Below are 26304 nucleotides of genomic sequence, written 5' to 3'. Positions count from 1 at the left end.
CAATTCACTTGCATGTGATAGCATCACCTTCCTGATGTCATGATCCTCTTCAAGAACAAAGGACAAACAACAGTTTAATAACTCTGCCTCTGTATTGAACTAGACCAAACAGTGATCACCAGAGAGCAATATACTGTTGTTAGGAAATATTTCCATTGTAGAGCCTTCTGTTGCTAGTGGAACCAAGGCTTGTGCCAAGTTCTCCCCTGAAGCTTCCTCCTGCTCGTTACCCACCGTGAGTTGGACCTAAGCTGCAAAGATTTCAGGGCTTGTTTTGGGAGGCTTCTGCTCTGGGAGCTTTGTGCATTTTGCCCCAGTCAGAAGAAACAATAAAGGCCAGGCTGGCAAAGTGGGACTGGGCTCCCCAGAGAAAAGCAGGTGGTCTTTGGGCCTGCCTTCCTTGGAATGGTGATTAATTCTGTCTAGAGTAATCCAAGACACTCTGGGATATGTTTTTGCCAGCACACCTGGGGATGCCAACTAAGCATTGATTCAAAAGAGATGGAGTTTCTTGTTTTCATCTCTCCTGTCCTTGAACAGTCCTGGACATCCTTCCCTCCACTTTCTCCCCTGATTCTTCTCCAGAAGCCTGACTTCTTCAAGGGAATACAGGTAGCAGATGCCAGGGGCAGGAAGCCCTTTGACTTCCCTCTCCATTGTACCAAGCTTCCTTCACTTCCTGGGAACCCTCATCACCGGCTCCAAGTGCTGGACCCGGGAGAGCACTGTCAGACAGACAGGTATTTGGCTGAGGTTTTGAAGTTCAGCTAATGACTTTCCAGATTTTTGCACCATTCTTCAGTCTCTGAGAGCTAGTCCATAGGTGTACTACACAGACCCCTGCTGTTCCATGCTGTTCCTAAAGGCTGGTCAAGGAGATAGAAAGGTTCCTGCTGCTGGGGACTGAGGGAAGCTCAGGGTATTCAATCCACACTCACCTTTCCAGCCCTGAAGACAGCTCTTCACTAAACTCTGAGCTTTCACTACTGCCTAGAAAAGGAACATAGGTAAATGAACATTTCACTTCACAGTTGGTGATAAGACTCTGCCTTGGGGATTCCAGGCAGGGCAGGAGAAGTTTCCGAGTTCTCCATCCATCCTGTTAAATTCTAGAGGAGTGATTTAGAAAACACAGACTTTTGGGGGGGGGTGACAGTGAGGGAATGAGGAACGGTGGGTTTGATTGCTTTTTCTGTTTTCTGCTGTTGCCCTTCCCTCAAATCCTTCCTGTGTGCCCAAAAGGCAGGGAAAGCCATGCCTGAGTCACATATTCTCATTCCTCCCTCCCTTAATATTTCAAATATTGGGGGTACTAGACTTGTCCAGAGATCTGCCAGGGTTGAATACTAATATACATTGAGCTCTTTCTGTCATCAGCATGGGTTGAGAATATATATGCCTTTTTAATTACCTGCTGGCCCCAGAGCAGCTTAAAAGCTCCCCAAGAGCTGAGTGTGAAGGGATCTTTGGATAGCCACCATAAGCACATAAGACATTTTAGTTATGGGAACACAAAGCACTAGCTGATGGCAATAATTTTGCTGAGAATACTCATTTTTCTCTTATCTTGAGGTTGCCTATAGGAAACATATAAAAATAGAGAATATCTCAGATCTCTACAAACATATTTAATAAACTAGTCCTCCTATTGTGGTTATAGAAGTGATTTTATTAGAAAGAGGGACAAGGCAGCAAGAGACCTTGGGCATGTCATATTATATATGGCTCTGGGAATTATTTACCTAAAAGAACTTTCCTGTGTATATCCCTGGGAAAGTCGTGAACATTAGACAATGCATTGGAATGCCTGAGGTCTTAAGCATAGGGTTGGAAAATGACTTTGTGTCAGCAAAGTCAGCAACAACTGTGTCCTTGACAACAGTATTGAGCCCTTCCCTGTTCTCTTAAACAAGCTTTAGTCAGAGGTTAGAGGCACTTAGTAGCTCAGGTGAAGAAGAGCCTCACGTGGGTTGGCAAGAATAGAGTCAGAATTTAAATACATTTATGTCTCTTGATAATGTGATATTCGCTTGATCTGATCTCATGTGGCTGCTTTTAAGATCTTATGTTCTAGCAGCCACTGAGTGAGATCATCAAGCTAAAGCAACAGGGATGGAGGAAACAGGGAAGTGGAATTGAGGTCTGTAGGAGATGAAGAGATAGCTACACCAAACCAATCAAATCAAGATTGTTGAGGTGTTGAAATGAGCAAAAAAGGATAGCATGTCTTGTTTGTTCTAAAAACTTCTTTATAGAAAGGAATCAGAATCCATTGCCAGGTTGCACAAGCCATATTCTTTACCTTTGCAGTGGTAAATCTTCTGGGGAGAGGGTGCCTAACCTGGGGCTTTATTTCCAGTATTAGGAGCTCAAAGCTTTTCAATCTGAAAACTGATCATTTCCTTTTCAGCCAGCTATCATGCTTAATGCTGAGGCCCCTCCTCATATTTAGCTGTACCTCTTCTAGGAATATTGACAAAGTATAGGAGTGTAGGGAGGGTCTTTGGACATAATTTTTAGGGCAGACTGGCAAAGAAGGTGACCAGAAATAACTACAAGATACTCTTGTTTAGCTCCAAGTTCTTGTCTCTTCTCTCATTCTGTAGGACTGTTGGGGACCCTGGGCAAGTCTAAAGAGTAGGTTAGGGATAAAGAAGAAAGGGAGGGATAAGATATCAGAAGAGGAAAAGGAGGGGAGAAGGGAAGGAAGGAGAGAGGGAGAGAAAGAAGGAGGAACAGAGAGAAGGGGGAAGCAGAAAAAGAGAGAAAAAGAGGAAAAATCAGAAGGAGAAAGGAGAATAGAGATGGGAAGAGAGGTCCCCACTTTGGCTCTTGGACATGTAGGACTTGTTAAAGCCCAAGGAATCAGAGCCAGATTAAAAAGCCTTTTGATTTTTCCCTGAGGGGAGTGATGGTATGGTAGTCTAGAAATGGCCACAAAGATAATAGAATATTTCATCTTTACTTGAAAACTACTTAAAGGACTCCTTCAGAAGAAGGGATAGAGAAAACAATTTAGCTAATGAAATACAACATTAGCTAATGTATTTCACTTCATATAGTTTTTTCCCCATTATGGCTCTTTCTGTACATTTTATGGCAAGTCTAGGTCTTTGATTCCACTTGAAAAGTTTCTTTTTGAAAGAAAATCTTGTTTATTTCCAATTTAGATTCTACTGCTTTCTGCAGGGTCCTCTGGGACAGATCATCAACTCCCCCTTCCCCATTCTCTACTTCTGTTTGAATTTTTGGAACCCAGGTGGGTGTAGGCTTTGAATAGTTTCTATTTCAATGATTCCAAATTGGCCATGGCGGATCAATAGGACCTATTTGTAATCCTATTCAGAACCCTAAATCTTGTTTGATAACAGGAGCCAAAGGTAGGGGCAGACAAGAGGAAACCATGGTTTCTCAAATCCTTTCCTCTTCACATTCCCTTGAATAGCTTGGTGACAAGAGGCTGTTTTCACAAAGGTTTTTCTGGTCTTAAAAACATCGTGTCCTCCTTTGATACCTGTTGGCAGTAGCTTCAAATGATGCTGTCATCTTTTAGGTTAGATTTTCAAAGGATTAGATCATCAGAGAACAAGCTCTGCTAGGACCTATAAAGCCAGAAAAACACTTGAATATTAGCCAGTAAAAGACTGTGTCTGCCTTTTGAGAACTAGACTTAGCTGAACCTAGAAGGACTTAACAGAGAGTTTGGTCATGATAGCTAATGAAGATGGCCCTCTATATCATGGTGGATTGGGGTCTGTAGGAGATGAGAAGATAGCTACATCATAGCAAGCAAATGTAAATTGTAGAAGTATTGAAGCAAAAAAGATAGCATACTTTAAATCAATTAATCAGACTTAAAAAATAGTGACTCATTTTTTCTCAATTCAGTACTATTATAGAGAATATCTAAGAGGGCACCTTCTTGGCTTATATTATATTAGAGGGAGCCTCACTGTGATAATGTACAACTCATAGAGCATATATTATATTTGTGGGGGTGATATTTTAGCCCCTATGTACCAGATTGTCTCTGTGAACAGACTCTATCCTTTGAATGAATGAAAATAAGGGCTTGTGCAACCTGGCAATGGATTCTGATTCCTTTCTATAAAGAAGTTTTTAGAACAAACAAAATTAAAGAAAATTGTGGCAACTTGGGGTGCTTATATATATGAACAGAATGTAGATTTCTGTTGTACCCTTGGTAGTCCTCCCTTAGCTATCACCCCTGAGCTACTGGACCTGCTACCACCCAGATTCAAACTTCCTGCCATGGGAGAGAAGTTTTTCACCAGAGGGCTGGGTGGGTCACTGAAAGAGAATAGAAGCAGACAGACAGACAGACGGGCGGGCACGTACACAGATTATAGAAGCAGCAGAGACAAGAAAGAAAAAACAGCTAAAAGATGGCCACTTGTTTAAAGCAAATGATGCTTCAGTTATGATCCATCTAATTCACATTTCCTTGGCAGGCTCTGAATGAAAGATTCCATCACCAGAATCAAACCATCTCTGCCTGGGCATCCGGCCCTGGCCTGAAAATGGGCCCCACACAGTCCTCACCCCATTCTTAGGCTACAGACCCCACTCAGTTCCTATCCAGACATTCTTTTCACTTTGCTCTCAAGCCTGATTTCTACCCTCTCAATATGTAGCTTTCTTTCCATTGGCCCAGTGGCTGTCTTCTAAGAGCAGATTCAGAAAAAAAAGTCCATTTGACTTAAAAAGTGTTTCTCTAACTTAGATCATCAGATTGTGAGCTCTTTGTGGGCAGGAATTATTTTTGTTTTTTTTTGTTTCCCCAAGGTATAGCACAATGCTTGGCATATATTAAAAGCTCAACAAATGCTTGTTGGTGTGAAGCTAAATTTTTTCTTATTTAGGAAAAACTCAAACAGATGTCTATAAGGACCTCTAAGTGTCCCAGGCATACCTCCCTCCTTGTCTTAGCACAGGGCTCAAACTCTGTATTCTGGGGTCTTAGGGCGCTTCTGAGGGTAGAACTTTAAAGATGGTAAGTTTCAAGCCCTTGCTGAGGACGCTGAGATAATAACATTTTGTGGCCTGCATTCCTGGTGAGGGATAGGAGCTAGAATAAGGCTCCTAAAGAATGCGCTGTGGTTGGTCTCTGGACTTTACTGATGGCTGAGTCTGTGGACTCAGTCCAGAGCTCCCCTGGGAGTTTGGCCATCTTCTGCCATTGTTGCTTCCTCTAAGGCCATCAATGATTCCTGCTTAGGGTTGCCAACAAGTTGGCATCTGAACCATGTGGCCAATACCATAAAAGTCAGTGGCTTTTTAATGAGTTTCTGGTTTGTGGCCAGTACTTGTTTGGTTTTGATTTTTGGCGATATAATTTCTGCCCCGATTGGATCACAAATGTACCTAGCCTGGGCCCAGGTGCACACATCTGGCAGGAGGGGAAAGGCTCAGGGAGGAGGTCACAGAACTGCCTCATGTGCTGCCCAGGCCCAGGTGAGGAGGAAAGTGCTCCAGAATGTTCCCCACGAGGCACCCCTGTGGGGCCAGGAGTCAAAGCTTGGCTGGAGAGACCGGCATCATTGTGCTTTCCACAGTGACACACAGAGACAGACACGGAGCAAACAGCTTGCGTCCCGCCTGCCCCCAGGCCGGGGGGTCTTACCTAAGGAGAGTCCATTGGTGGCAGCAGAGGAGGTGAGGGGCAGGCCCCGGCCCTGGCCCCTGCCTGGACTGTGGGGCTCTAGAACACTGTCATCCAGCAGGTGACGAGGTCTCTCCGATGGGAACGTTGCACTTTTACTCTCAACTACACTGAACTGACACATCATACTGGAAAGGGAGAGAAAAGGCAGAAGCCCTTAGGCATCTACGATATCACCACCCAGTCCTCTCTCTGGTTTCTAATGCAGCTTTTTCAGGCACCCAGGGCCTAGAGGCCACAGGGACCCTTCCTGAGTGGAAAGAGTTTGGTCAGAAGGCTTGGATTTCAATCCCAATCTGCTCCTTAGGACCTATTGCACCTTGGGCAAGACATATTGTTTTCCTGGGTCTCTATTTTCTCTTCTGTAGAATATGAGTAGGCTAGATTATCTCTAAAGTAACTTCTAGTTTTTCTTCCCATGATTTTGGAGTGAGAAGGATGGGACCAAATCCTAGCTTTGTTGCTTGGCTCATGTGTGACTTCGGCAAGAGTTCTCCTCGTGGGCTTCAGTGTGGCGTTAACCTAGGTCACCTTTTAAATATTTTCTAGTTCCATAGATCTCTTATTTTGGATTTGAGAACATGGGTTTGAATCCTAGGGTTTAGACTAAACAACTTTTAAGAAATAACTAGGTCCCAATTAGGATGTATATGGCCCTATATACTCAAATTGTTGTTCCTCCTCCATTCTTGAAAAGGACTATGCCATCAGGGAGGTAAAGCCAGGACATGCAAGTGAATTGGATGTAAGTGAGGGGAGGCTATGCAGGGTCATCAGCCTCACCTTCCTCTCCAGAGCATCTGGATCCAGTGGCCAGACTTAGATCAGGACGACTGGAGATGGCCCTGGATGCTGTGGGAAAACTGGGCCTTTTTAAGCTGAGGTCTTCAACAGGACTCAGTTTAACTGAGGCCCATTCAATGAGTGATATTAGGTAGAAACTGAGGCAAAGAAAGGTATCTTTCACCTAATCAAAAAAACACCCCAAAACCCAACAACCAACCCCCCCCAAACTCTATAATCTAAATAAATAAATAAGTAAATCTGGGAGGGGAAGACCCTCAAAGTTTCAGACCAAAACAGAAATGATTGCTATTTGCATTTACTCAGACCCAAACAATGATCTTTTGGGGATTGGCCTGCTGAGCAATTGTTGGCCAATCAATGAGATGTACTCAAATATGCATTATTTGAACTTATGATTATGCGACATATGATGATTGTTTCTAGCCTGAAGATAATATGAAATGCAATTCTAATAATGTACTTCAGAAGATTCAATATTTGCATTAAATGGGCCCTTCTAGCTGTAACTGCAATCATTGGAGTTAGCTCACTTTCCTACTTCATAAATGAGTGACCCTGCACAAGTCAGGGGTCGCTTGGTGATAAAATGATAAAGTCAGTGGCCAGTACTTTTTTGGTTTTGATTTTTGGAAGATCTGAAGTCAGAAACTCAGACTAGCTACCTAACTCTGGGCAAAACATCTAATCTCTCTCTAATAATCTGTATTAGGAATAGCACTTACATAATAGGACCGTGAGGAACAACCGAGATAATGTCAGCAAAGCATTTTTGCAAACTTTCGGTACTAGCTATTAAGTCACTTCACCTGATTAGGTCTGTTTCCTGCAGATGATGAAGTTGGAATATAGATCTCTGTCAACTTAAAATGTCATACAGCATTAAGAACATCATATTTGAATTTAGAGGGCCAGGGTTCAAGTTTCAGCACTTAAAAAATGTCCCTTGCATTATTTGGGCAGATTGTTCCTCTTTTTTTGGTTTTAATTTCCTTATTCTGTAAGATGAGAGATTTGAATCAGATGATCTTTAAGGTCCTGTATGTCCTATAATCATATAAACCAAGTGATTCCTTCCAGTTCTAAATACTGTTATCTTTTTGGTCCTAACAGGCTTAAACTCATCTGCTCTAACTCCTAGGATGCTTTTAGCTAGCTGACAAAGTTGTTTCCCATCCTTATCACCCCTTCTGCTGAGAAAGGCCTACTGAGAGCATTTTCTGCCTGAATGGCACTTGTGAGCCTTGCAGATAAAGGCTATTAGTACTTCTTCAGTACTATTCCCTGATTCCACAGTGCATGGTGAAATACTTAGTACAAGGAAAGGCAAGCTGGCTTTGAGGTCTGGTGCTAGATGAAACATTCCTAGCATGTTGTAGTCTTCCTAGTAGATATTCAGTTCCATAAGATCAAGGATTGCTGGTTTTCTTCTTTGTATGTCCAATACAGAGTATAGAATCTTCCCCTTATCTATACCAAATATAGACCTTGGTAGACACTTAACCCATGTTTATTGAATTAGTGAATAAATGAATTGTTGAAGAATTCAGATAAAGTAGAAAATAGATGGAGCCAATATGATGGTTTGGTATCTGGTAGGTGAACTTACAGATTCCAACTCTAATATTGGTCTATGGAATCCAAATGACCTGTTGAAAATCTCTGAAAGAGATTGTTTTTACTAGCCAAGGAGGGAGCTTGTTAAGGTCAGAAGCTATAGCTGAGGCTAGGAGTTAACTTTCTTCTGAGAACCTAGCTAAACATTTTTCAACTCCTCCTTGCGGTGAGCTCCTAGCAGAGGTAGGGGTAAGAGTGTCAGCAGAATTCCACGTGGGAGAATCTCCCAGTGGTAGACTCCACATTTCTCAGAATGGTTAATGAAAATTAGCATCACAGTACCCATCACAAACATAATCTAAGTAGAAAAGATCTACATTCTGCATGTATCCAGGCCTTCTGTTATAGAAAGAGTCCAAGATTTTGAGTCAGTTAATCTTGGTATAAATTCTAACTCATATGGTTAATTAATCCCTCTTCCTTCCTCTTTCTGGGCCTCAGTTTCCTCATCTTTAAAATAAGGGAACAAGAGAACTGCTGAGGTCCCTTCTAGCTCTAAATTCTGGTTAATTTTCCAGGACTTCGAGGAGAACAACTGTGAGTCTCTGAGTTCTTAGGAACTGTTAATTAATAATCCTACAGTTTGGCTTCTTAACCTGTTTGTGTGTCATGAACCTCTTTGGCAATCTTGCAAAACCTATGGATCCTTTTTCAGAATGATACTTTTTAATGGGCAAAATAAAATGCATATTGGAAAAAATAACCAAAATATTAAAAAATAATAAATTTTTATAAAAACAAGTTTTCATAGACCCCAGATTAAGAACTCTTATAAGAAATCACTAAAAGTAATTGGGAAAAGAACAGAAAAGGATAATGTTCGATAGGTACAAGCTGATTAATCCAAGGGACACTGCAATTAACTTCAAGGACCAGCTTGGAGCAGTCACCCACTTGTTTCCCAGGCTGTGGCTCTTCCTGTGACGTGGGACAGGGGGTGTGGGGAGGCTGGCAGCAATCGAAGTATCAGGACAGGTTGGTCTCCGGCTGAATCTCATGGCACCTGACACAGCTGAGGGACCTGAAGACAGAGCAAAGATGGTTAGTTATAATATCTTATAGGTCCATCTAGCACCTCATAGGTAGCTGATAAAGGGGAAGTATTGTTGTAGCTGTAAACAGTTTCTGCTCTTTAGGATATTCTTAGGACCAGAGTGTCACTTGAGCCCAGGGCACACCAGATGCTGAAACTCTTAGTGGGTAGGGGGACTAGCTAAGGAAGTTTTAGCTTCCTCTCCATACCTGATGAGAAAGAGGCAGAGAGACCTAGATTGATGTCCTTTATCTGCACATACTGACTGTATTGCTTGAGCAAGTAACTTAACCTTTTAGTGCCCCAGGAAGTTTTCAAAGACTATACCTGCCTGACCAGATAATGGTCTCTATTAGTAAAGGACATTTCTTCAACATTGAGTATTCTCAACATGAATGAAATTACAGGTCTAAATGGGAAAACAAAAAGAAAGTTTCTGACAGATCATAAGGTGGGTTCTGTTATTTACATGAGGACAGAGGTAGACTCTCAGCCCTGATTTAGGCCTAGAAATAATTTTTATTTATTTATTGAAATCAGCTATTTCACAGAGTAGATGACAAGGTATCATAGATGAAGAAAGCAAAGCCCCAGACTTCCTCCATATGTTCTTAGAAAGAATCTTCACCAAAAGGATTGGCTCTTGGACAATGGATGGATTGGCCTGAACATAACACTAGGAGCCATAATCCTAGGTCTGTTGACTAGGGTAGTATCCAAACAAACATAGTTCACAACTGTTTGGGCAAGCCCATTGCAATATAAACACTTTACTAAATATTAATACTGAACCAAGAAAAATGAAAATTGCTTCATCTGCTCTAATGATCCAAAAATCATTTTGTCATTGAATCTCTGGCCTCAATGCTGATTCTATTTCCCACTAGCTTCCCTGCTAGCAATATCTTGCCACTCTTGAGCAGCCTTACTTATAAATGCCAACCCTTATGTGAGTTCCTTTCCACTCCTGGCTAGTAATGACCTTAATGTTTAGCCCTCATGCACTATTTTGTTTTGCAACATGATTACAGTTATATATGTTTTGTCTTCCTATTAGGCCAGAAGCTCCATGAGGCAAATCTAATGTCCTCTGTCTAATGTCTATGTCCTATGTCCTAACTCTATGTCCTTACCTGATATTTTCAAGCTTACCTTTCTTGCTATTATTCTTTTAGATTTAATGTTTTTAATATAATAATAAGTAAATAAATATTTTCTTTGATTTAATTTAAAAATAAATAAATAAATAAATAATGTAATACTCTTATTACACAAGGGTATAAAATAACTGATTTTTGAAATTGAATGAAAGTGTTGGGATGTAAGTTCATTTTTGTAGGCTCAATGAAAACTTCATGGGGATAACTATAAAAGTAGACAGGACAACAGGGAGAATATCTATCTCATTCTGCTCCCACATAGTTTTGATTTCTTCTACTAATCTCTATATTTTGACATTTTTTTTTGGTAGAGGCAATCAGGTTAAGTGTCTTGCTCAAGGACACACAGCTGGTGTCAAGTGTCTAAGGTTGGATTTGAACTCAGGACTGCCAGTGCTCTATTCACTACACTATCCAGAGGCCCCTAGGTCTATATATTTTGGAAGCCTTTCATTCCACATAGATTAAAGATGATGAATATTTTGCACAATGACATCTAGTAGAAATGTTCTTAAATTCTTAAGGATTCATGTTATGTGCAGGCAATTGGGGATAACAATTTTTGGCTGCAATCATGCTCCAGTTCCAGTACAGTTTATTTGTTGAATCCTCAAAGGTGTTCTGAGGTCTTTATTTCTTATCCCAGGATTTGTCATCATTTGTTTATGAAAGATAGTGAGCATCTGATTCTAGCTACCATGTTGTGTCTTTCTAGGTTTTCAGGAGGTCTCAAAAAACTGCAATCTGCAGTGATTGTTGTTAATATTACTCTCTCACATGCTGTACTATGGACCTTACCAAAAAATGGGCAGGCCTAATAAGGGTACACTACCACTAAAAGATGTGTATAGGACAGCCTACGTAGAGAAGCCCCTGAATGCAACTCTCCTTAATAGCTTAAAGGTATTCCTCTAGTTTCAAACCCTATTACTAACACATATTTTGAGATTGCAACTTTTCTAGCCGGAGCATGAAGGAGAAAGAAGTAACTGCTGCTCTGGGATGGAAATCGGCCATATGCCTTTCCTCATCTCCTCACCCTAAATCTAGGGGAGACTTAGTTGTTGAACCCTCTGGAAGAAGGAGGGAGAATAATGAATTGAGGCTGCTAATGTACCTCCCAAAGTGAGGTCTTACAGGAAGAAGCTGGCGCTGGACTACTTATTAGCCCACTGAAAAAAGTTATTGTAGGTCAGGGAAGTCACATTCCTGCCATCTCCAAAAAAGAGCAGAATTTAAGAGGTTTGGACTTTGTTTTTGTTTTCCACAAGTTTTTAATAAGTGAACCAACCATATGGGCTGTGTTACTTGATTTGTTTATCACGTCCACCCCAACGCGTGAGCTGATGCTCAGGACTCCTGCAGAGTGAGTCACTCTGGCATGCTGGGCTCAGTGAAAGCTTTTTCTTAAAGGTCAACATGCATTTCTGCTCCCAGATGATCCTGAACTGAAACGGCCCACACTGAAAACAGATGCTCCTTTAGAGGTGTCAGAAACAAGGGAGGATTTTGTCTTGTTAAATGTAAACAGAAGTGGGAAGTCCCTTCTACAATTTTGGTCCCTTCTTGGTCACTGACTCCTTCCTGTTATTGTGTGACCTGTGGTCAAACCCATAGAGTAGTAAATGCATGCTCCTCTTTCTGAGGTACTGGAAAGGACTTAGCATTTAGAGCTGGGAAACTTGAGTTTGAATCCTGGATCTACCACCTGTGTGATCTTAAGCAAACTATCTGACCTTCTTTAAGCTTCTCTTTCCTCATGTATAAAATGAAGGGACTTGGATTAGACTGACTTAAAATAAATAATCCCGAATCACTGAATGTTAGAGCTAGTAAGGATCACTGGATTTAGAAGTGGAATATTGTCCAGTCTAACCTCCATTTTTATAAAATAGGAAACTGAAGTCCACAGAGGGGCAAAACAACTTGCCCTAGATCATTTAGGAAGTTAGTGGTAAAGTCAGTGCTCAGATGCAGATTTCTTCTACTGCCCTGGTCCAGGGATCTTTCTACTGTTCCACATTGCCTAAAAACTACAACCCTGGGCATGCCATTCATTATTTACTTCTACAAGGCAGGAGCAGGACAATGTAAGAGATCTTTTCTTGGGGGAAGAGGTGTAGCTACACAAGTCCTCTAAAAATCTGGAATATACTTGAGAAGTATCACATTCCAGTGGGAATAACATTAGATGGGGAATCAGATAATCTGATAATGTTAGGGTCTGTTCATAAATTCTCTGTGGGACCCCAAGATAGATATTTAATTTCCATTGGGTTCTTCTTTTGAAACATGAGAGGGTTCATACATATAATCTCTAAAGTCCTTTCTTCCTTGAACTTTAAATCTTAATTAATAGTTATATCTGGTGCTTAATACAGTGCATTGTTTATAATAGACATTTAATAAATTTTCTTGAATGAATTTTAAATGAAGTTAAAAGCAAGATGAGCTGAGAGTCATGAGAAAGCATAAATGTAACCAATGGTGGCATTGGGAATTGGGTTGGAGATTTCAGGAGAGGTTTTACAACCCACATAGGGGACAAGGTAAGGGGGGAATTATGGGAATGAGAGTCAGTATTAGTCTCTATCCTACCCAGGAAACTGGTTCCCAAAATCCTTTAACAATTAGTTAAGGGAAAGATAACTAGGGTGTGATTTAGAACAGTCCATGGTACTTTCTTTACCAATTAGTTTCAATTAGAAACTAGAAAGATAACTAGGATGTGATTTAGAACAAGAGTCTATGGACCCTTCAAAATACTTGCAAAGGACCATGATACACTATAATAGCATTATGAGGATGATCAACTCTAAAAGATAGCTACTTTGATCAAGACAATGATCCAAGACTCAGTGATCCAAAGGACCTATGATAAAAAATGCTATCCAGTTCTAGAAAGGGAACTAATGAACTCTGCAGATTACAGCATATTAAAAAAACCAACCTTTTGTTTTATTTTGTCTGTTTTCTTCTCTAACAAGACTGATGTGGAAACATGATTTCACATTTATAATTAATATCAAATTGCTTGCCTCCCCAGGAAGCAAGGGTGGGAGGAAGGGAGAGAATATGAAGTCAAAAAAAATTTAAATGATTGTCAAATTTTTTTTTGCATGTAATTGGGAACTATTTAAAGAAATAAGTAATATATTTTTTTTAAAGTGCAAAGGACTAGTCTAGAAGGAAAATGGTGGAGAAATGCAACATAAAAAGAGAAAAAATGAATTCGGAAATTGGGCTATACTGGTTTCTTCAAACAAATCCACAATATTATCTCAGAGTGGTTCTTTTATTAATTAGGAATCTGTTTCTTTCAATAATTTTTAAAAATTCTATTATCAATATCAGTTCTTCATCATTGAAGCTTTTTTTCCCTTTTATTTAATGGTTATCAAACTTTTCTCAAACTTCTGTTCATTGACTTCTATATTTATAAGTAATTCCACCAATAATTAAGACAATTTTATTTATTTTCTGAATTCAGTTTTAACAGCTTTATACTTTTCATATTTATTTTTGTATGCCAGCCTAAATATAAGTATTAAAAGGCTATAAAGAATAGAATAGGGGCAGCTAGAAAGATGCAGTGGATAGAGCACCAGCCCTGAAATCAGAAGAACCTGAGTTCAAAACTGACTTTAGACACTTAATACTTTCTAGCTGTGTGACTGTGGGCAAGTCACTTAACCCCAATTGCCTCAGCAAAAAAATAAAAAATAAAATATAGAGTAAGCTTGTTTTCCATTTTAAAAAATTCTATTTGTAATAAATAATAATGTATTCATAGAGGGTGCTGACCAATGATCTCATTTAAAGTATGTGATAAGATATTACACCCTGAAGTCTTAAGTTATTTTAGATTAAGTATAAAAAATCCTTGAAAATCATTGGATGAATTGGACTCATGCTGCAGAGGAAATATAAAATGAATGTTTGGTCAGATAACACAATCTTCCATCAAGCCCTGGTGAAAGCATTGCTTGGAGATGAGAAAAAGAGTGTCTTGTTTTCTAATTTGGTTTCATACTTTCCTCTTGGCCAGAAAAGGAACTTGTGTACTTTGGAGTCCCAGAGGATTTAGACTTTTTTATTTGTACATTTGGAAGCAACCCTGGGAAAATCCTGACAGGTAACAGTATACCAAATACACAGAGTAGAGGAAAGACAGATTCATGGTTCTACAAAAAGTCTTGCAGAAAAGTTTCACCACATCTAAGGAGGACTTCATTAAAATCCCATGAAGAAAAAAAAGGGCTTCCAGCAACCAGAAGCTCCTTCTTTTCCATGTGTTTTCTAAGCTTCAGCCTATTTTCTCCTGGTTTTTTCCAGTCTTTATGAAGTTTGTTTTATCCCAACTATCCCATCATAATAAATACCACAAACCAATTAAGTGTGGCTTATTGATTTTATCATTGATAGTGGGAAAAACACAGCAGTGGGATCTTGTGAACTCTTGTATACCTTCAAATCCTTCAGGGCTAATCCTAGACCCCTCAGAAGAGATATAGGAACTGCCCTCTAGGGACCCAATCTGTCAATCTAAGTAGGGTGTGGGGAAACAGCCCTAGAGCCTGCACCATATTTAAAAACAGTGAATAAGCATCAACTAAATGCTTAGTATGTGCTAGGCAGAGAGAGGAAACATGGCATGCTGGCTCTAAAGCTGGCCTGGGAACATCTGCCTTAGAGCCCTGCCTCTGACATATACTGTTAAATGAACCTTGAGGGGTCACTTAAATTCTGGCTCTACCACATAACCTGTCTGACTGTAGGTAAATCACCTGACCTTTCTGAGCAACTGGTTTTTCATGTATAAAGGATGGGGATTGGACTAAACTGATGAAATATCAAACTCCAAATTTCATAACTTGAAATAAGTAATCCTTGAATTACTAAATGTTAGAGCTAGAAGGGATCAATGGATTTAGAATTGGAATAACATCCAGTCTAACATTCTTTTACAAATAAGGAAACTGAGACTCACAGAAAAGCAAAACAACTTGCCCTATGTCATAGAAGAAGTTAGTTTTAGCTATACTGAGAACCTCAGTGTTCTAGTTAATCCTCAATGACTAAATTGTAGAGAAGGTGCTAAAATGCATTGATAGAGTAAATTTCTGAATTTGAAGTTACTTAAAACAATGAAATCAGAGATCTAGTACTCTCCCTATTTTAAAAATGGACACATCTTCAAATAAAGCCACAGTATTATAATTCTAAAAATTCTATAGCATTGTGAATTATGACAGACTTCTCCTTACCTCCCAACTCTCCAAATGTGCCTAGTGACTCTTGACAGAGAAGCCTGTATCCAGGGAAGCCTGATGGAAGGAGGTGGAATTTGAGTGGGATCTTGAAGGTAGGAAACTGTCAGGTGAAATAGTCTCTGGTCCCACAAGTTTCTTACAATCCTTTTTCTCTTTTTTAATAGGTATTTTCATAATCAACTCCTCACAGTCTCAGTAGGAGTTGACCAATTAAGAAGAAAACTATCACCCTTGGCCTGATTTCAAAGTTAATTTTTTGGTCCAAGTTCTTCATAGGACTCATGAGATTTATAATTGTAAAGAAGTTTCATATTTTCTAGTCTTCTAAATAGATCAATTCATTCATTTTTACAGATGAGAAAACTGAGGCTCAGAAAGAGAAAAAAGTCTTAACCAAAGTTACACAGATAGGAAGCAGAAGAAGCAGGATTCAAATTACAGACAGTCGCCTGGTTCCAAATTCAATGTTCTTTTCACTAAACCATTCAAGTATCCTGAACAACAGCTGGGCTCTGACCTTCCTCCTCCCCTCCACCTTAAGAGCCTTCATTTAGCTGAGAGCCAAAGTGCCATCTGCCTTCCTGCCAGCAGGCTCTGCTCCAGAAAGTCTTTTTTGCCCTCCCCTGTCTTCCCACTGTATAAGATGATTTTAGTTAATTGTTTTTCTTTGTCACAAGTCCCTGGGTTCTGGGAGCCTTTCTCTTTTCTAGGAGACACACTCAGGAGGTTTATACCCATTTCAACTTCAGTCATTTGGCTGGCCTGGCTTTTGTTATTTTTCAATGTGTATTTGATAATAATGAGGTTCCAATGAGATACTGATGACACAGCCCACACTGCCTAGGGGCACAGACCTTTGGAAAAACTGACCATGAATTCGGACCATCCCCAAGGAGTGTACTCATTTTTCCATGAATAATGGCTAAATGAATGCTACTTTAGCTGTTTTTATTGGATCACATGAGCCCCTCAGATCTCTGGAGGGAAAAAAGATATGCTGAAGAAATGAGCTGGGGTTCATTACATTTCTCTCTAGTAACCAGCATACATGATGCAGAAGAAAGAGTACTGGCGGCCTAGAAAAGTAAGAAAATGATTGCAGGGACTTCCAATACCCTCTGTATGTGAATGCTTAAAGATGAAGAGAGCTTCTGATTCAAAGGCTCTTTGTCAAAATCAGATTCCATGGGCACATTTAAATAGATTTAACAGATTTAAAATGCATTTGTTGATGCCTTTTGTCTTTATTTCACAGGCATTTCTGGAAAAGAAAATATCCACCTCTTCAAATTAGAACTTCTCTTGTCACAAGAGAAAAACAATTAAACAAGACCATCTTATGCAATGACCACTTTATTCAATCTCCCCTGGAGGGAGGTATATTTCATTGTCTGTTCTCAAAAACCTTTATTGATTATTAAGACCTGGTTATCTTTTTAGTGATCTTTTCATTCACTGTTATAGTCTTTAGGCATATTGTTCCCTCGATGCTAAGTTATATCACTCCACAAGTTTCTTTGAATTCCTCATATTCATCATTTTTACTACACAATAATATAACATTACATTTAAATAAACATTCATTTGGACAAATGTTTGATAAAATTCTCATTCGTATGTAAATGGCCAAAGTAAATAATAATGCTTTGATTTTCTATCCCAAGGTTAAGGCTCTGAAAACTGGATATTGATCTCATCATTCATCTATCTTGATATAGCTTTTTTGGCTCTCTGTTCACTTTGTTATTCACTGGGCTCACCTGTTGGGGCCCTACCTTGCCCCAACCTGAACTCCTTTCCAGTGAGCCAACTTAATCTCTAGGCAGAAGTGCAAGATCAGTCTCCATTTTCCATACAACACATCACTTTCTTGGCTCTTTCAAATGCAGTTCCCAGTTTCTGGGGCCAGGATTGCTTCCTCATCTCTGGACATTAGTGTCTCTCTACCTAAGATCAGGGCCCTAGGCTGTTGTCCTTTATAAGCTTTCTTGTGTCAATCCCTTCCTTCCCTTTTCCCTTTCCTTAAGACATAGCCCAGCCTAACACAGAGTATTGCTGAATTCAGAAAGACATAGAGCATAGACCATAGAGGCAGCTAAGAAGTTCGAAGGATAATGTGTGAGGTCTACAGTCAGGTCAGTTTCAGATACTTACTAGCTGGATGATCCTGGGCAAATCATTTAACCTCTATTTGCCTTGGTTTCCTCATCTGTAAAATGAGGATAATAATAGCATCTATCTCATAGGTTGTTGTGTTACTAGATAATATTTAAAAGCTCTTAGTACAGTGTCTGGCATATCACAGGTACTTCATAAATGCTTAGTTTCCCTGGGGCTTACATTCATATTCGTACTAGAATAAATAGCCATTGCATTAACTATCAATGGAAAACTGCATGCCTAAGGCCTATGCAGGTTTTCCCTTATTTATACTAATAATAGGAAATGCCTTGGCTAAGCAGAAAATTGTACAGTTGAGATAATTCTTCAATAACAAATTCTAAATGAAGGAGAAGAAAATTCCTGATATGATGGGTGTTTTTCTATGGAAGCTTTACAGAGAACCTTGGGCAAGAATGATATAGGATGAGGAATGTGGAGGGGCTGGGATCTGAATTGATGAAGGGATTACTCAAATCATAGATCTACCCACATATTATCAATGTCTGGTCAATTAAATCTCCTTCTTTTTATCCTTCCCACTTGTAAACTAAGAAGACATGCTATGAAATGGCCCCTCTTCAAAGCTACTTTCATTTATCTTAACTAGATGCCTTCTTTCTATTTATCCACCATTAAGGAACAGCATGACAGTGAAAAAAAATCACTGTACTGGGAATTAAGAGCCCTGAGCTCAGGCTCTGGTTTTGTTACTTATCAGCCACATGATGCTGGGCAAGTCACTCTCCTCTCTCATTTCCTCATCTGGACAATGAAGAGGATGGACATAAGTCCTGTGCTGGAAATATCCAGTCCCTCTTCGGCTTAGAAACCTGAAGACTAAAGCTGGGAGCAGTTGTGGTTCATTAGAGTATTAATCTTGAAAACAGGGGCCAGACTCTGGAGGAGCTGTCATAGTTTCCCAAGAAGTATATCATCAACCAACTGGACAGAAGGAATATTGTTTGGGTGCATTGTACTTGCAAAAAGGCCAATAATAGGGTTTGTCTTCAACATGCACACATTTACTAGCTGTTACCTCCAATTCACCTTCCTTCCATCCTCTAAGCTCCCAATTTTTTTCCTTCTGAACTATGCACCTGTCCTTTAGGGCAATTATAACCTAATTCCAATTAGGGCACTCACAGCAACAGTGGCACAGGTCCCAAGTGGAAAATCCCTTAACCCAGAAAATAAACGCTTATAGGGATACACGATTTAAAAAGTTGGGAGAACACTGTTCTAGGATAAGAAGCTTAGATAAAGGGTACAACTTTTCCACTTATCCTTGTCTTGTTTCTTGTGTGTTGGGGGAAGGATAGTTCCAGAAATAGCACTGGTTAGCTAAATAACATGGAGGTAGATTTAACAATATCTGGCTGTGTCCTACTTCATTCCAAGGTACTTGCATCATTACTAATTGAGAGAAAACACTACCCTCACTGGGGTCAATGTTCTTTATGCTTTTTGCTCTCAAGGAAAAGATGACTTCATTTATATAAACTAAACATTACATACAGGGAAAAAATTAAACCCATGACATTCCTTAAGCTGTTTTTTTTTCTTCACACATGGTAACTGAGGTTTGTAGATTTCATTTCATATAAGCTGTTCTTTGGTTTTTTTGTTCTTCCGTAGAAGAATTTATCTGCAAATACATCCTTTTCCCCTTATTCGTAGCTATCCATAAGGGTTCCATCCATAATTCTTTGAGTCATGAAAGCTATTTTAGAAAGCACCTTAAAGATCAAGGGAGCTTCCATTTCAGAAGAGGAGTTACCTCTTCAACATTTATGACAAGTGGCTCTCTGGTCTCTGCTCAGATACTACAAAATCATCCAATTTCAGAGTTGGGAAAGAATTTGGAGTCCGTCTACCCAATCCCATTTTAAAACAGACAGTCCTTCTTACAATATACCTGACAAGTAGTTATCTAGCTTAAAGACTTCAAGTGATGGGGAACTTAGTAACCCACTGTACTTTGAAATCCAATTTTAATAACTAAGATATTTTCTCTTACATCAAACAGAAATCATCTGTTCAGCAATTTCTAACCATTATCGTTATTAGCTTTATCCTCCAGGGTCAAGTAGAACAGCGTAATTCCTTTACTTTAAAATAATCCTTTTGATATTTTAAAAAACACCGGAATCTCAAAAAATGAAAGGTACTTCAGAAGTCACTTAGTTCAATCCCCATCTACAACAGATGTTTCATTCGCAAAGTTCCTGATGCATGTTTTAAACAATACCAAAGATTGAGAATTACTGTCATGAGGTAACCCTGTCCAGTGATGGGGAGTTCACTCCCACTTCAAGGCAATCAACCTATTTCATTTCGTGACATCTCTGGTTGTTAGGGACAACTTTTTTACATGGAAGAGAAGCAAAATTTGCCCCTTTAAAACTTTTATCTTTTTGTTGCTATTCATTTTTTCCCTTTGGAACCCAAAAGAAAAAAAGTCAAATCCTTTCTCCCTGATTATAGACTTTCAAAGATTCTGAGATTTACTGTCCCTCTAAGTCTCTTATAAGCTATTACTATACATATTTGGTTTAAAAGAGTAGGAACTAAGAGGAGCAATAAATACAAAGGTCACTCATTATGTGGATTTTAAGAAATATGAGCTTGCACTTAAACCTCTATTCCTTGGCAGCTGCCACAGTTTCTGGAGACCTGTCAAAAATGCAAAGCTATTCTTCCCTTTATTTTTAGAACTTAGAGAGTTATTTCCTTGGAAATAATAACCCTTGTGAGATGGGGCAAATGAAACAATGGAAGTAGAAGTAATTTTGTGACTTTGGGACAAGTTATTTAACCTAAGGAAGTTGGTACAGTTGAATCGGCACTGGAATGGAGTCCAAAGACCTAATCAAGCCTTAGCTCTGCCACCTTATGACCTGTATTAACTTGAATGTCATTTTATCACAGTTTTTTTCTTATCAGTAAGATGAGGAAGAGGGTACTTGAATAGATGATCCCTAGTGCCCCTTCAAGCTCTAAAATCTATAATCCATTAGGACTATTTGGCTCAGAAGGAAGACTGGATGTTTTGGAAGATGCACCAAAGTTCATCACTCGCAAAAAGAAAAGTGCTGAACTTTAACTGTGAATTTTAAGTTTTCTGACTTTTGACAAGACAGAGATGGGAACCCTTGCTGCTAACTTTTTTGAATTTTCTTGTTTTCCCCTTTAGTTCAGAGGCAAGTAAAATTAGATATCAGACATAATTCCCTCTTTATACTGCTCCCTCCCCTGGGGACAGGGGAGAGAGAATGAATTGTCACTTTAGTGCCTCCAAAACAATACAAAAAAATCCCAAGAAAGTAAGAAGAGGTCAAGGAGTCCTATGTGAACTTGCCATTAAGCCCACACCATAGCTCAGTGATGAATATGAAGTGATGAGTGAAGTGATCCCCTGATCTGACTATGCTGGACCTTTATCAACTCTCCTGTGCACTGTTGTAACAGGGGGAGGCAATAGGGAATAAGCATGTATTAGCCACCTTCTATATGCCAGGGCTTGTATTAAGTGCTTTACAAACATTATATCATTTGATAATAGTTGGCTAGAGGGTTTCCCTGCCCACTTAATTCCAGCCTCCCCATTCCAGTCTATCTTCTCCTCAGCTGTCAAAGTGATCTTCCTAAAGTTCTCATCCCATAATGTTACCCTTCCCTACTCAAATTTCTGAGGTTCCTTATCACTTTTATTATCAAATATGAACTCCTCTATTTGCTCTTAAAAATCCTTATTAACTTGGCCACCCTTTCCAGTCTTTTTATACCTTATAATCTCTTCATATATTGTTTGATCCAGTGACAATCCCTTTCTTGTTATTCCTCAAATGAGAAACTCCATCTCCCAATGCAGGGCACTTTCACTGGCTGTCCTCCACGTCTAGAACACTCTTCCTCTTCATCTTTGCCTCCTGGCTTCCTTGGCTTCCTTTAAGTTCCAAAAAATCCCACCCTCTATAAGAAGCCTTTCCCAGTCTCTATTGAGTGTAAAAGCAGTAAGGGTTATTTGCTAGCTCCCATGAAATAGCTATCTGGGAGTCTGAATCTATCACCTAACTAGGCTCTTGTAACTTCTGAGTTGAGAACATTCCTTTAAATCAATTTTGGAAAGTGGTTACATGGTTATTTTATACAGTGGTGTACAAGAGGCAGCTCAAACAGCTTAGAAGAGCTGATTATTAAATTTCATTATGAGCATTTTCTCAGAAATTGGTGAATGCTAGAAATCAAAGCTTGATTTATTATTTTGTAGATTGTCTAGACTTGAAGAAATGATGGAGAAAAAGTTAAAAATGAATATTAAACTTAAAAGCATACTGTGCATATAGTTTGTGTTAGGTTTTTTTTTTTTTGAGAGAGCTGATAGTTAAACATTTACCAGAACCCTACTGTTTATATCTCCCAAATATAGTAAAATCTAAAAAAGTCATACTCTTACAATTAAATTCATTTTCCTTCTGTGAATGTTATAAGTAAAGAATTGCATCAGTTGAGTCATGCTTATATTACTGAATCCCTTTTGCCACATTAATATGATTTTCTCAAAACTCAGGATAGGGGAAAGGGTGGGGTTGTTTTTCTCTTGTGGGAAGGAGCTAAGCTGAGTATCTTTTAGATAAATACACATAGAGTAAATACATATAGAGCAAGCAAACCCCTAGACTAACAAGATGAGCACCCCCTCCCCAAAAAGGTCAGAGTTTGGGTTCGTGGCAACTAGCTCTTTGATAATTCCCATATCTCTATCTCTGGCTAAAGGCCATATACAATAATATGAGTGGTACAGCCTAAACCTCAACCAAATGACTGAGGGTAATTCTGGGGTTGTATAACTGATGAATGAGCACTCAGTTTCCATGGGATCAGGAGAGGATTGTGTGATGCTGGTTCTAGGGCTAATAAAAGTATCTTTAAGGAATGGATGCTCCATATTAAGTTAACATTTTAATAGGCCACGTTATTTCTGGGAGATTGTAGCAAGCAGTATTTAGAAAATCTGAGGAGGCCTGCCAAATTCCTTCTATGACACAAATATGGTACTGATATCTAAACCAGGAAGAGCCAAAACAGAGAAAGAAAATTACAGACCAATCTCCCTAATGAATATTGATGCAAAATTTTTGAATAAAATATTAGCAAAGAGATTACAACAACTTATCAGCAGGATAATACACTATGATGAAGTAGGATTTATACTAGGAATGCAGTACAACATCAGGAAAACAATTATCATAATTGGCCATATCAATAACAAAACTAACAAATCATATGATGATCTCAATAGATGCATAAAAAGCTTTTGACAAAATAAAGCACCAATTCTTTTTAAAAACACTAGAGAGTATAGGAATAAAAGGAATTTTCCTTAAGATGATAAGCATCTATCTAAAAACCATCAGCAATTATGCTCAAAAAGCTATCAAACTGTGCATACCCTTTGATCCAGCAGTGTTTCTACTGGGCTTATACCCCAAAGAGATACTAAAGAAAGGAAAGGGACCTGTATGCGCCAAAATGTTTGTGGCAGCCCTGTTTGTAGTGGCTAGAAACTGGAAAATGAAAGGATGCCCATCAACTGGAGAATGGTTGAGTAAATTGTGGTATATGAATGTTATGGAATATTATTGTTCTGTAAGGAATGACCAGCAGGATGAATACAGAGAGGACTGGCGAGACTTACATGAACTGATGCTGAGTGAAATGAGCAGAACCAGGAGATCATTATATACCTCAACAACGATACTGTTTGAGGATGTATTCTGATGGAAATGGATCTCTTCGATAAAGAGAGCTTTAATTGATCAAAGATGGACAGAAATAGCTACACCCAAAGAAAGAACACTGGGAAATGAATATAAACTGCTTGCATTTTTGTTTTTCTTCCCGGGTTATTTATACCTTCTGAATTCAATTCTCCCTATGCAATAAGAAAACTGTTCGGTTCTGCACATATATATTGTATCTAGGATATACTGTAACCTATTCAACATATAAAGGACTGCTTGCCATCTGGGGGAGGGGGTGGAGGGAGGGAGGGGAAAAATCGGAACAGAAGTGAATGCAAGGGATAATGCTGTAAAAAATTACCCTGGCATGGATTCTATCAATAAAAAGTTATTTAAAAAAATAAAAAAAAAATAAAAACCATCAGCAAGCATTATTTGTAATGAAGAGAAGCTGGACACATTCTCAGTAAGATCAGGATGAAACAAGAATGCCCATTATCATCACTCTTCTTCAATATTGTACTAGAAATGTTGACTTTAGCAATAAGAAAAGAAAAAGAAATTAAATGAATTAGAATAGACAATGAGGAGATAAAACTATCATTCCTTGCAGATAATGATGATATACTTAGAGAATTCTAGAGAGTTATCCAAAAATCTATTTGAAACAATTAACAACTTTAACAAAGTTGCAGGATATAAAATAAACCCACACAAATCAACAGAAATTTTATATATTACTCATAAAGTTCAGGCAAGAGATAGAAAGAGAAATTTCATTTAAAATAACTATAGACAAAATAAAATATTTGGATGTTTAACCTGCAAAAACAAACAAACAAACAAAAAAAACAAACAAACAAACCTAAAAACTATATGAACATAATTATAAAATACTTCTCACACAAATAAAGTCTGATCTAAACAGTTGGAAAAATATCAATTGCTCATGGGTAGGCTGAACTAATATAATGAAAATGACTAAATTAGTCTACTTGTTTAGTGCCATACCAATCAAACTGCCAAAAATTATTTTACTAAGTTAGAAAAAATAATAACAAAATTCATCTGGAAGAACAAAAGGTCAAGAATATCAAAGGAATTAATGAAAAAAATATAAAGGATAATAGCCTAGCAGTACCAGACTTAAAATTATATTATAAGGTAGCAGTCATCAAAACCATTTGGTACCAGCTAAGAAACAGAATAGTGGAATCAATGGAATAGATTAGATACACATGACACAAGAATCAATGACTATAATAATTTCTTCTTCGATAAATTCCCAAACTCCAGCTTCTGGGAAGCCTAAAATGTAATCTATTAGAAACTCAGCATAGACCTACATCTTACACTCCATATCAAAATAAGGTCAAAATAGGTACATTATTTGGGCAACAAGGATGATAACATAAGCAAATTGGGAGAGCAAGAGATAGTCAACCTATCAGATCTTTGTAGAAGAGAGGAATTTATGATCAAAGAAAAATTAGAGAACACTATAAAATGCAAAATGGACAACTTTGATTACATTAAATTAAAAAGGTTTTACACAAACAAAATCAACACTAATAAGATTAAAAGGGAAGTATAAAGTTGGGGAAAAGTTTTTACAGCCAATGTTTCTGATAAAAGCCTGATTTCTAAAATATATAAAGAATTGTATCAAATGTATAATACTACAAGTCACACCCCAACTGATAAATGGTCAAAGTATATGAACAGGCAATTTTCAAATGATGAAATTAAAGTTATCTATAATCATATGAAAAAAATGCTCAAAATCACTATTGATTAGAGAAATACAAATTAAAACAATTTTGAGGTACCACTTCACACCTTTCAGATTGGCTAAGATGACAGGAAAAAATAAGGATGATTGTTGGAGGGGATGTGGAAAAACTGGGGCACTAATACATTGTTGGTGGAGTTGTGAATGAATCCAACCATTCTGGAGAGCAACCTGGAATTATGTCCCAGGTTATCAAACTGTGCATATCCTTTATCCAGCAGTGTCTCTACTGCATCTGTATCCCAAAGAAATCATAAAGGAGAGAAAAGGACCCATATGTGCAAAAATTTTTGTATAGGTCTTTTTATGGTAGCAAAGAATTAGAAAATAAGTAGATGCCTGTCAATTGGGGAATGGCTGAATGAGTATGGTATATGAAGGTAATGGAATATTATTGTTCTATAAAAAATGAGGAACAAGCTGATTTTAGAAAGGCCTAGAAAGATTTGCACGAACTGATGCTGAGTGAAACAAGTAGAATCAGGAATACAGTGTATATTCCTTTGAAAGAAGATTATGCAATAATCAACTATGAAAAACTTGATTCTTTTTAGCAGTTCAGTGATTCAAGACAATCTCAATAAAGTTTGGATAGAAAATACCATCTGCATCCAGAGAGAGCACTATGGAGAATAAACATAAATCAACACATGCCATGTTCACTAATTTTTTCCTTTTTCTTCTGTTTTTTTCCTCTTGTGGCTTTTCCCTTTTATTCTCATTTTTCTCTCCCAACATGATTCTTAAATAAATGCATATTAAAAAATTATTGTACAAGTATAACCAAGAAAAAACAATAAAAAAGTTTTTTTTTTAAAGTTTGAGTACCACTGAGTCTTGGATTATCCAAGTTTCTTTTTGCTGTTTTTTTCTTTTTGTTTGTTTCAATTATATGAGATTCTCTATGACTCCCTTCTTTTTGCAAAGATACTAGAATGGTCTACCATTTCCTTCTCTAGCTCATTTTATAAATAAGGAATGGAGGCAAACAGGGTTAAGTGACTTGTCAAGAGTCACAAAAATTAGTAAATATCT

General features: G+C 38.4%; 1 protein-coding gene across 1 annotated transcript in view; it reads right to left on the bottom strand.

The window, feature by feature from the left end:
- The window catches only part of RALGPS1 (Ral GEF with PH domain and SH3 binding motif 1), a 702309-nt gene that overhangs the window by 46887 nt on the left and 629118 nt on the right, over window positions 1–26304 (bottom strand). Inside the window, exons 13-16 of the mRNA XM_051979668.1 lie at window positions 8999–9125; window positions 5645–5811; window positions 939–990; window positions 697–699 (exon numbers count right to left, since the gene is read on the bottom strand). Of these exons, the coding sequence (XP_051835628.1) occupies window positions 697–699; window positions 939–990; window positions 5645–5811; window positions 8999–9125 (349 nt within the window). The remainder of the gene's footprint in view (window positions 1–696; window positions 700–938; window positions 991–5644; window positions 5812–8998; window positions 9126–26304) is intronic.

The sequence above is a fragment of the Antechinus flavipes genome, chromosome 2 (assembly GCF_016432865.1).
Source record: "Antechinus flavipes isolate AdamAnt ecotype Samford, QLD, Australia chromosome 2, AdamAnt_v2, whole genome shotgun sequence".
Classification (NCBI taxonomy): Eukaryota; Metazoa; Chordata; class Mammalia; order Dasyuromorphia; family Dasyuridae; genus Antechinus; species Antechinus flavipes.
The sequence above is the reverse complement of the archived record's forward strand: the minus strand, read 5'-3'. Positions and strand labels throughout refer to the sequence as shown.